General features: G+C 40.0%; 2 protein-coding genes across 3 annotated transcripts; both read left to right on the top strand.

Annotated features, from left to right (window-relative positions):
- Positions 1–4,327, top strand: Pdzd8 (PDZ domain containing 8). The gene is made up of 8 exons (XM_018015193.2): positions 1–648; positions 711–953; positions 1,019–1,211; positions 1,286–2,567; positions 2,626–2,775; positions 2,834–3,430; positions 3,511–3,745; positions 3,807–4,327. Exons 1-8 carry the CDS (start codon positions 484–486, stop codon positions 4,023–4,025), a joined length of 3,084 nt encoding a protein of 1,027 aa, XP_017870682.1. The 5' UTR covers positions 1–483; the 3' UTR covers positions 4,026–4,327.
- A 2,750-nt stretch (positions 4,328–7,077) lies between these two features.
- On the top strand, positions 7,078–11,896 carry Sclp (leucine rich repeat containing protein 20 sclp). 2 transcript variants are annotated; one of them, XM_089474750.1, is made up of 5 exons: positions 7,078–7,209; positions 7,288–7,756; positions 11,204–11,347; positions 11,413–11,580; positions 11,645–11,896. In XM_089474750.1, the coding sequence occupies exons 2-5, from the start codon at positions 7,420–7,422 to the stop codon at positions 11,794–11,796; spliced, it is 801 nt and encodes a 266-aa protein (XP_089330876.1). In that variant the 5' UTR covers positions 7,078–7,209; positions 7,288–7,419; the 3' UTR covers positions 11,797–11,896. The 2 variants fall into 2 exon arrangements, with proteins under 2 accessions (XP_089330876.1, XP_017870691.1); XM_018015202.2 differs by lacking the exons at positions 7,078–7,209; positions 7,288–7,756 and adding an exon at positions 10,095–10,486.

Here is an 11,896-nt window from a genome sequence, read left to right as displayed (position 1 = left end):
ACTGTGGCTTGTCCCATCTGCTCAACAGCTGTTCGGATTGTGACGAAAAAGAAAATAACTTGGTAACAATATAGAAATCAGCTGACTGCAAGGGACATGCGCAGTATTTGGAGAGGATATTGATTTTTTTTAACAGCGCATTCAGTAATACACTAGGAAAATAGCAGAAATCTCCCCTTGTGTGGGCATCACGTCGACAGGAATATATCAGATTCTTGGCTAACTAAAAGGCAAATAAATAAAAGGGATAATATTCAGCATTCCAATGGATGAAGTGATTAGCTAGCACTCGCAATACTCCATTGTCAACCCGTGTGCACATTAACGACGATGTCTGATTCAGCTGTGTGTACACGCAGTTAGCCAGGTATAGCTGAAAGGACTGCTAGCTGATTTCAAGCAAGTTGACAACCAGCAAGCAAACAAAGCAAATAAACATAATTCGTCGGCCTTAAGAGTTGTGGCTCTGACAATAGTCCCAACATGGAGATACCCATTTCGAATGTGCTGCTGCTCTGCCTGATATTCCTGCTGATCGGCGGAGTTATTATGATACTTCTGCAGTATTTGCTCTTCATCAAATTCTCCAACTTACCGGACGAGAGCGAGGAGCAGAAGCAAATGAATGCCAAGTACACCTTGCCGCTGGTAAGCCGATTCTACAAGTCACATAATATATGACAGATACCAACGGCGTCATTCTCTTCTAGAATATTAAGCAGACAGCTCGGGACTTGAATACGACGCAAACTGATGGCGGTGGCTGTGAGATGCATCCGAATAACGATCACGGCTCATCGACGCTGATATCGTTGAATTTCGTTATGCAGTTCCTGTTCCACGAGTTCAAGAACTCGAACCGTGTCCGCAAGTGGTTCTACCGGAAGCTATCCATTGAGCTGGACGAGCTAATTACAAAGACAACGACGGGCAAGCTGTTGGACAAGCTGACGGTGCAGTGCAATCACCTGAGAGTCCCACAATGGGTCAAGCTTAATTCGTTTCGTTTCCCTTACAGATCAGGGAACTGGAACTGGGCGATCAGTTTCCCAATATCAGATCCCTTTCGGTGCATAATGTGCAGCTGGACGACGCTGAGCAGCGCATTGAGAACTTGGACCTGCTGCTGGACATCAACTATATTGGAAACTTCTCGACATCGATCGATGCGGACATGGTGCTGGGCAAGAAGGGCTCCATAATGCTAAAGGGTAATGTCTACACGAAAGTCTTTCGCTATATAAATACACAGATAAGTTATGCTTGAATTGCTTTCCGTCAACAGTTAAACAACTTTCGGGCATGGCACGATTGCAGTTCACTCGAAAGCCTTACACACACTGGTCCCTCAGCTTTCTGGGCGATCCGGAGCTAAACCTGGTCATCGAGTCCAAGTATCAAGGCCGACAAATGCAGTCCAATATTACGAACCTCATATCGAACCAGATACGCAAGGCGGTGCGACGCAAACACACCCTACCCAACTATAAACTACGCTACAAGCCCTTCTTCCACTGGGCGGCCGACGAGGAGATCACCGACTGTGACATACAGCCCAATGGGGGGCTGACTGTGCGCGTGGCGGAGCTCTCCCGGCTGATGGCCTGGCCGGGCACCAGCAGCATCTACTGCACGATCACGCTGGCGCCCGTGCCGTTCATTGAGGTGCATCAGAAGGACCATCGACACGTGCTCATCTCCATGGATGTGGTCATACACAAGGCGAAGAATCAGCAAATCGGCATTGTGTTCAAGCAGAGCAGCAGCCAGGTGGTCAAGATCGAGTCCATATTGCCGAACACGCCCGCCTGCAAGTGCAATCTGCTGCCGGGCGATGCACTCGTGTCCATCGAGGGCAAACAGGTGACAACCATCCAGCAGATCGCCAAGGTGGTAAAGAGCCTGCAGTCGACGGTCTGCTGCCTGCGCATCGAGCGCGTCATACCGGGCATCATACGCAACGATGCCATACTGGAGGACCTGGAGAAATATGATGACCTGTGCGATATTCCTGCAAGCCTGAAGCACGAGCCCGACGAGCCTGAAGTATTGCCCAAGCATTTAGCGCCTAGGGCCAGTCTCAGTCTCAGCCGCAACTCGAACGAGTCCAGCCTGAGCGCCACGCCCACGAACTCGCCCAAGAAGTCGAACATCATTGCGAAGGCCATCAAGAAGACGATCAGTCGGGAGAGCGGCGACAGTCAGAAGGAGAAGGACAAGCCCAAGTTGGAGGAGACCCCGGCGAAAGTGTCCCATTCCAGTCAATCCGATGACAAGTGCTCCACCGCCAGCGACAAGCCTCTGGATGAAGTCAACTATTTCTATCAGCACTCGACAATCGACTGCCCCTTCAGCCCCCTCATCCACATGGATGACCTGTCCAACTTTCAGCTGGACGCCAATAGTCGCTATCTGAATGTGTCCGTGTTTGGCAAGTGCGCCGGCGAGAGCATTCTCCTCGGCTACTACAACCTGCAGGTCAGCCAGATATTGGTCGAGTGCAGTGAGACGAGTCTGAATCAATGCCTCAGGCAGATAGCCATAAACCCGGCATCACTTCTCCCAGTGTGAGTATCGAGGAACGCCCTTGCCTATGCATGCAGTATAATATCGCTTTACCCATAGAAAATCCCATCCGTTATCCAATCAATCTGGCTTCAATCCTAACCTCTGTTTCGGGGACATTTTGTTTGGCTTCATCTGGAATGGCAACCCCAATGCGACCGCCACTGAGAACACCGCAAAGAACACATCAAAGTCCACATCGACGGCCAGGTACATATTTTGATATTGACTATGAAACAGTGTACAAATTTCACCTTTGTCGGAAAAGTCAATCAACGGCCAGCGACAGGCAGCAGGAGGAGAACAGCGCAGAAACAGCGTCAGTGAGGTCATCCAACGTGTCCAGCGATGGTTCCGTGTCCGGCGTTGGCAGTGCAACGTCAGCATCGAAGGCTCACAACTTTATACGCACGCACTTTCAACGAGCCACGCAGTGCGACTTCTGTGGCAAGAAGATCTGGCTAAAGGATGCCATGCAGTGCAAGGACTGCACCATGTGCTGCCACAAGAAGTGCATCGCAAAGTGCCAGAGCGCCACGGTGTGTGGGCCAGTCGACTACGGTGGATCGATACCGAACACCCCCTCAACACTGTCGATGGCGGTCAACAAGCCCGAGTTTACAATCACCCAGCCCGACTACGTGGACGTTTCGGGAAGCTCCCTGCCAGCGGATGAGATCGCTGAGCAGATGCCGCAAGCCAATCTGGATACTCACCGGTCCAGCTTGACGGGCATGCTGACACAGGGCATAAAGCGGCAAGCTAGCAACTTAGACATACCCGGCATAGTCTCGTCCCTTTCCGGCAGTAGCTCGCAAATGAATTCGAAAAGTTTGCCTCCAAGTCCCCAGCATACGCCATCGCGGTGAGTGTACCATTTGCATGCATATATATAACCTACCGCCAGTGCTAACTGAAAAACAATTTGACTCCTATGCGATTCAGGAAACCATCGATATCAGAGGAGAGTAACCCCAATCCCTTTGCGAGAGTCACACAGCATTTAGAGACCCTACCCGGGGAGTGCTCAGCATTGAGCTTCGAGCAAGTGATGCTGATCACAGAGCCAATCATTGGACACTCCCGCAACGAGGATCTGATGAATCTGGCCAAGAGCGAGAGCAAGCTGCTCTACGCGGACGTACCGCCCAGCGAGAGGGTTACCAAAATAAATGAACTGGTCAGTCCCAGCCCAACTTGTCTCAATCAACCCCAATAACCGATTCGTTTTTCGATTGAAGCTCACCAAACTGAAGGGCGCACTGGATGCGGAAACGAAGGGCTACACGTTGCTAAGCTATGGTGAAAAGGCGACCACACACAGGCTGGAGTCGGAGTCGCCATGGAAATCGATGGCCACAACGAAAGTCAAGTCCGAGGAACGAGTCCAGGCCTTAAGCATCATCATGCTCTACTTGTGCACGGGCCTACAGCATGCGCAGGGCTCGGTAATGCAGTAATCCGATGCATCCGAGCAGCCTGAATTACATATTATTAATATTTGTTATCTATTTGACTGTAAATGTGTTAGTGAACCTATGGGCATTTTTTAATTGTGTTACGGCACTTAACTTACTCTTAAGACAATTGTTCCGATAAAACCAAAAACAAAAATCAAAAATCAACAAGCAAACTATGTATTTGTGCGTTAGAAATCTTGTCAAATTAATACAACTTCAATAACTACATAAGAGATATTGAATTATACATAATTATTTTCAACTTTGATCGAAGTAAATGAGTTTTTTTAAACTACCACAAATATGCCTCAATTCTTTCCATTTGTATATCTTAAACCCACTGAAAATGGAAATCAAGGTACACATAAAGGTTTCGTTCAAATATATAGCAAGCAGAAAAAGGCCTAGCAGACCCAAAAAAGTATATAGCTGATCAGGGCGACAAGCTCAGTCAATTAAGCCATGTACGTCTGTCTATCTGTAAACTCGTCAATCTCAAAGCCCATAAGTACTAGAAACTTAAAACAGTGTTTGTAGGTCTTAGTAGAGCACGTGTAGACTGAGTGTGTTTAAAGGAATCGATAATTGTCATTATTTTTGCATTGTCGATTAAACATTTTTTATAATCAGTAATAAAGTTAAATCTCGTTTATCCTTCTAGCTAGAGTCGCCCAATTGCATATAGGCTCATGTTATATTTGGCTGTATTTCGGATATCGAAAGCAATTTATACATTATTGTCGAAAAAAAAATAAATAGGATGTGTTTTCGAAAAAATGTGATACAGTCTGTAGCTCTTATATCTTCCGAGATCTAGGCGTTGATACGCACAGACGGATAGACGTTAGCTCAACTCGACTCGACGCCCTTTATATTTTAATGGATTCTATGTATAAAAAAATATTTAGAAAAACATGCTTTCGTTGACTTTAAAATTTTGGTCTGCAGTTGACATTTCTTCGGGGGTTCAGGAGTAGATCAATCTCGACTAGATCTTTCATACTTGTTATAATTATTATTATATTGGATATGGTTAGCAACTACTTGCGAGACCGAGCACCGAAGACCTTCCATACTGTAGAAGAATCGTTTCTATATCTAGACCCCTGGGAGGCAAGCTACGACGAAATTCTGAGGTTGCAAATTTCCGACACACTTTTTAAGATGTAGCTATATATATAGATCAAATGAGGACTTTCATCCCCGCCAAAAGCACCGCATAGACTAAACGAAATCATCCAATTCATGATCTCATGAATAGTGTAACATAAAGTTTACTATATCATAATACTTTTCTTGAGACTCGAGCCCCGATCCTAGCTGTGACTTAGGTAACTAATATATTCAACGACTGCTAGTAATACTAATATATACATAGATTACGACATATCCCCAATATATTTAGAAGTGATCTTTATTACCTATAAAGTATATTGGTAAATATCATGGCTCACAGCGTAGACAGCTCTTTCAACCAAGAGTGTTAGGTATAATACGGAAATTCTTAGCCCTAATATCTTCTTTATATGTCTGGCATGATAATATTTGGGGACGCATCTATGTGCTAGCATTTTGTTCACTGCCACAGGCAGGGTAGACCCTACCTAGCCATACACACTTTTAGTGGGTATCGTGCATAAACATCTAATAATATATTGCGTGTAAGCTTATTGAGGAAAACGTTTAGAAATGCTAAAGCACAAAAGCTGTAAAGCTCGTTGGTAATACCCTGACACAGAGTGAGTGGACTAATTTCATCATAAAGTGTGTAACACATTATTTGTTTGTTAACCTTTATATAGATTTGTATTCTTAATAAATATATTTAATTTTATATTTATAGTGATTTAGCGATTTTAATCGGATCAAATTAAGATTTGAAATTACAAATATTATTTTATAGTATATTCATCAATTTCAAGTACTTAATTTTTACTATTTTTTTTTTCATACCTATAACATAACAATTTATTAATTTTTGATTACTGATATTAATATAAACATACATATCTGATAAAGATATTCCCTTGCAACATGTCCACAAGGCTTTCAATATATTTATACAACATATGATTGTCAGTGTTCCCACAATCTCTGCTTATTGTTCTTGGTAAAGATAAAGTATCCATAGGCAATTACATAGATATTGTATACAATACATACATATACATATGTGTAAATTCATGCCCACATACACATACATACATATATGTAATGACATTGGCAAGTGTGCGGAAAATGTATACAATAGTTCCGTTATCCAAACATCGCAATTTATGCGTCAGAGCTACGTTCTATATATACAAATATATATTCATATATATATGGGTATATTTTGAACGAATACGCTTCAATTTCGCATTGATTCATTTCCTCTCTCTCTCATTTGCTCTCGCTCTCTCCCTCTCTCTCTAGTTAGCTCTATGTTTCTCTCGATCGTGTTGAACTTTTACACTTTTCCGTTGTCAGAACCGAGCAGACCAAGAGAAAGACTGTTTATAACTGGGGGTATTGCTCTTACGATGACAAGACAAGATTTTGTAGCATGCCATATAATACCCTAACCGCGCACGAGTTGCAATGCCACAACATTATTTATGTAACTGAAAAAGAATCAAATAGAAAACTAATTTTATATATGTACATATTTATTTAATTATTTATCTTAGAGTTAGAGTTAATTAAAATTAAAATAATTAAAATTATTAATATATGTACATATATCAAGCACAATTCCGATGATTTCAGATTAACTATAGCAGCTTCTAAAGGTCTAGTGTCAATCACTATATATATATATAGTGCGTCTATATAGATATATATACTAGTCGCACAAGTATTGCTCTGAGACTGGCACTCACATACATATGCATATATTTTACAATATGCCCTTCTATATACATACGTACATCGATGGCTTTCCCTATCTTTATAAGCACTCTTCAGTGTTTCGCTGTTGGAAAGAGTATAGATATGTTTGCTGTCGAGCCGATTTGTTGCTTTTCTTGCCATTTTATTTTATTTTCCATTTGTTTTGTTGTGCGCAGTTTTTCTTTCTTCTTCCGTGCTATAAAAACCGAAAGTAAAACGAATTTTCAATATTTCAATGCGCAAGAGAGTGACGTTCAGTTGGTGATCGCGAATTTAATTCAAAGCTGTTTTCTGTAATGCAATCGAATGAATTGTTCGTAATACAACTATAAATAATAATAATAAAAAATATTAAAGTGATTCGCTGTGTGTTTTTTTTTTTTTTTTGTAGTTTTTGTTTTAATTGAAGTTGAAGTGAAATAGAATTGATAATTTGTACACTTGTGTTCTGGTGGCAATAGACCAATTCAGAAATAATCGCACTGCTGACTAAAAAGCATCGGAAGGATCTCCAAATTGAATTATGCGCCCGTTCGGCAACGATATTACAAACATCTCCAACAACAATGGAACAGGCAATGGAGAGGATCGATCAAATGGCAATGGCAATAACAATGGCAATGGCAATGGCCACGGCGATGGCAATGTTAATGGGAACAGCCCCATCAACAGAGACAACGTCGAGGCAGACTCCAATTCTGCGGCCACAAATGAGCTAGGCCTGGACACAGAAACAGATCCACGTCTACCCCCACACATAGCCAGAATCGGCGGCATTGTCACATTCTCGCCAATCGCCGGACGCGGAGTGATACGAGTCGTGCGACGCTGCGAAGACGCCAAGGAAAATCACAAGCTAGGTAAGATCCATGCCCAAGCGACTTTGGGTCATATTAGTTGGAGCTACCAGGTACCAAGAGGAATTATATATGATTTGAAATTGCCATGCCTTTGAAATATAGGACGAATTCCTATTTGGCTTCATTGATAACTTTTGTCATATTCTACATATCCTATAGAAATTAAATAATTTCTTAAATTAAGGTTTATTTTTTACAGCAATAATTAGATATCAATATAGAGAAATTGATTTCATTAATTTCTAATGCTCTGCTTGTTCAATAAGAAATATTTATATGTGTATTTATTTGATCTCAAGTCAAAGTCTCATTCATCTTTATGAAATGTAATGTAATGTTAACTGTATTCAATATTTTAAATTTCCATTGCAAAAACTTGTACGAAAGGCTAAATATCCTATCCCAAAAATTATTTGAATAGTATCAAGCAGCATTTTCCTTCCAGACAAGATATAAAAATACTAGAGCCTATCAACATATCCTATCTATGTATATCTCTCATACATAAATTAATTGTATACATTTAAGTATCGCCAGCTCCTCAGGAGTCACGCGTGTTACCATCAAAATCACGGCATTTATAGTGTACGACATGTAAATGTACGACCAACTCTAGTTGTTACACATTATTGTTAATTTGTAAAAATATATGAATACATATTTCTTTTGAAAACAGATCAAAAACTGGCCAAGAGCCAATTTCAGTTATTGCGCACTGAGTTTTCTTAGAATGATAAACTATATAGTAGATGCGTAGATAGATACAATATGTAAAATATCTCAACAATACTGGTCTGGTTTTCGCCTTGAGCGTCCAGTGAGTGCGTCGAATTAAATGAATATAATACGCATTACATTATTTCCCCCCAAGACGCTTATTGTTGTTTACTTATTCATTCAAATTAATAATAATTAACGACAAGAAATGTGGACACGACGAACGGTAAATGCTCTTCGATAGATATGAATATCTGAATGTCTATAAATGTACATATATGGCTATAAAATATATATTGTATGAATGACACCCCATACGTTTATTTTTTATTTATTTCAATTATTTCTTGAAGTTGGTCATATCCATGTATGTACATATGAATGCATGTGTTTACTCATTTTTACTCATTATATTTTACTCTTATCAATTTGATTTGGTAATATCTCTGTACTTTATAGACACGTAGATACGTATTTCCATTGATAAGCCAAGATAATTGAAATGTTATGTATGTATGTGGTACATAACGGTAAAACGTATTAGAGTGTGAGTCATAATGATTACTTTCAATGCCCTACACAAAACTGCCGGTAGGTGGCGTCTGCAGTAGCTAAAAACCACAACAAAGCTATAAGCTTAATTAATGACTGCACTAGAAGAAACACATTGTTATTTATACACGCACACACACACACACATACACATGGACATCAATTCGCTCATGTGCACATTGCCAGTGTACACAGAGAACATTTAGGTTTAGCTTTGCTTTGGTAATTCAAACATTAATCCATATGCCATATGGATTGCACTTGGTTTGTTTACCAAAACAGAGAAGAGCGCAACAATTTATGCCACAACAGTTTCATTGGCAAGGAGGGCAATAAGGCAACAGTGGCAACAGCAAAATCGTGGTGGAATGACCCATTCATTTATGGGTCATCATTTACTTTGATGCGAAACTTATTTAGTTCAGTGCAAGTGTCGAGAGAAAAAGTGCACAGAAGAGAGAGAGAAAGAGAAAGAGAGAGCGAAAATCTAAAGTCGTTGCTCAGTACTGATATGCTCGCTTTTTCTCGCTAGATTTGAAAATGTCAGCCTTTTCTGTGTTTATTATACATATAATATACTAATACTATTCCACACTAATACAATTCCACTTTCACTGCTGACAACATTCAAGCATATTTTATTTATTTATTTAAGCCTCGGCTTTACATTTCAATTTTGTCGAATCTGGGCCAAACTATATTGTATTTATTGCTTATATATATTTATAGTAAATAAACAATATACATATATATAGTGTTTAAGTAATAAATAATAATACATAATAATAGTACATAATAATAGTAAATAATATCTAACTACCCCTCAGTTTGTTCCACAGCTGTTTATCTAAAAAAAAGCCAAATTGGCTTTATTTTCTGCTCACTAAGCGGCAGCACTTGTTGCTTTGCTCCGCGTCTGATTATGTTTCTGCTATTCTTTGAGTTTCTGCTAGTTTCTTCCTTTAGTTATTTGAAATCTTATGCGCTCGCTCTCATTCAATCTCTCTCTCTCTCTCTTGCTCTCTGTCTTCCTCACTCTCTTGGAGTGCGCTGTGCTGATATATGAAGAAATATCAAACATTTTTAGTGCTTCGCAAGAGTGTGGGGCGTTAGGTGCTCTTCTTCGGTTGCGGATAAATTAGCTTTCGGCTAGTGGCGCAGCTAAAGGCTGCTCGCCGCCGACACATGCGAGCGCATACACATACACATACACACGTGCGCATATACGCACGAATACTCACTTCATAAGATCTTGCCGCATTTATTATTCAATCGTATTCGCTTAAGCAGTATAGTGCAGGGCAGCGGTAAGCGTGCGAGCAGTGCAACATACATACATACATACATACATACATGTATATGCATATATGTAAGCCTTTGGAACATATGGTACGGAAATGGCGCACTTGGTGGTTCAAGTAATTGAGCGGTGCGAAAATGCAAAGGAAAGTGCACATTTAGGTAAGGTTTGACCTTCATATAATAATATAAATATAAATATAAATGTGTATATATAGTCACACATCCATATACATATGTATGTAGGTACATGTGTATGTTCAGGTATTTGTATAAAAGTGCGTGTGTCATAAATAGTTCTCAATTTGTAGGCGACATATGTAAGAAAATACATACATACATACACACATATGTAGTTACATAGATACAATGATATATGTACATATGTATAGGTCTACATTATATAAATGTGCTATATAAAAATATCAACAGATGCTTGACTAGAGCTTTACCTTTAAGCATTGAGTTATTGTTGTTCTTTTTTATGTATGATAATGACTGACTATGACTATACCCTGATTCCTTCATGTATCGTTATTCTATTCAAGAATGCCTGACTAAATGTGAATACCCTTCATTGTTCATTTGAAAATGCTCCACTAGAGCATACTCTAAACCATTGAGTTGTATTGAGAATACCCGACTAGAGAGTTGTTGTAGTTAACTTGTTATTCTCTCGAAGAATGCCGGAGTTATGAGAATACCTGGTCGTGAGTCATCATTTGTAACCTTTGTCAATGATTTAGTTGAGAAGGTCTGATTAAAGAATACCCTAACCTCTTCTAGCTTAGCCTTAACTTTTATTCAATATACTATGCATATATAGTATTCACATATGTATTTCCCATATATTGATATATCCTCAACTCTCTTTTTCAGATCTATCAGAATGTGAACTCATGCAAATACCAGATGCAGTGTATCACCTGATGCGGAATACAGAGCTACAAACGTGTAACCTTAGTGGCAACGTGCTGAAGAAGGTGACGCCAAAGTTTGCGCTGAAGTTTAGCGCAATTACAGGTATTACAATATAGCTCTGTATATAATGCGAGTTTGTAATGCATTTCGATTGATGTCATTTTCAGATCTCAATCTCTCATATAATCAGTTGTCAAAGCTGCCAGACGAATTTGCCAATCTGAGTGCTTTAACTAACTTAAATATCTCGCATAATTCGTTTATTGTATTACCTCAAGTCGTCTTTAAGCTTCAGAAGCTAGCCAGTTTGGATGCTCAACATAATGCCATTTTGGGTAAGTACTGAGACCCATTAGTTGGTTAAGCCCAATAAGCATTCCCATCGATCCTCATTTTCAGAGATCGACACGGACGAAGCAATCAGCAGTGATTGCCTGACTGTGGTGGATCTGCGCAATAATCCGCTGAGCAGGAATTGTCGTCGCAAATTGGAAGATTTTGTCACCAGTTTTCGCCTAGAGATATCACAGGAAGCTGAGGACGATTGGTGATCGACTGGAAGGAATCGAAATAAGTGCATTGTTATTTATAGAAAAACCCATTTACTGTAATGTTTTTAATCATTTTATTAAATTCGTTTATTTAATGAAA

The sequence above is a fragment of the Drosophila arizonae genome, chromosome X (assembly GCF_054131065.1).
Source record: "Drosophila arizonae isolate 15081-1271.41 chromosome X, UAZ_ARI_1.0, whole genome shotgun sequence".
Taxonomy (NCBI): domain Eukaryota; kingdom Metazoa; phylum Arthropoda; class Insecta; order Diptera; family Drosophilidae; genus Drosophila; species Drosophila arizonae.
The sequence above is the reverse complement of the archived record's forward strand: the minus strand, read 5'-3'. Positions and strand labels throughout refer to the sequence as shown.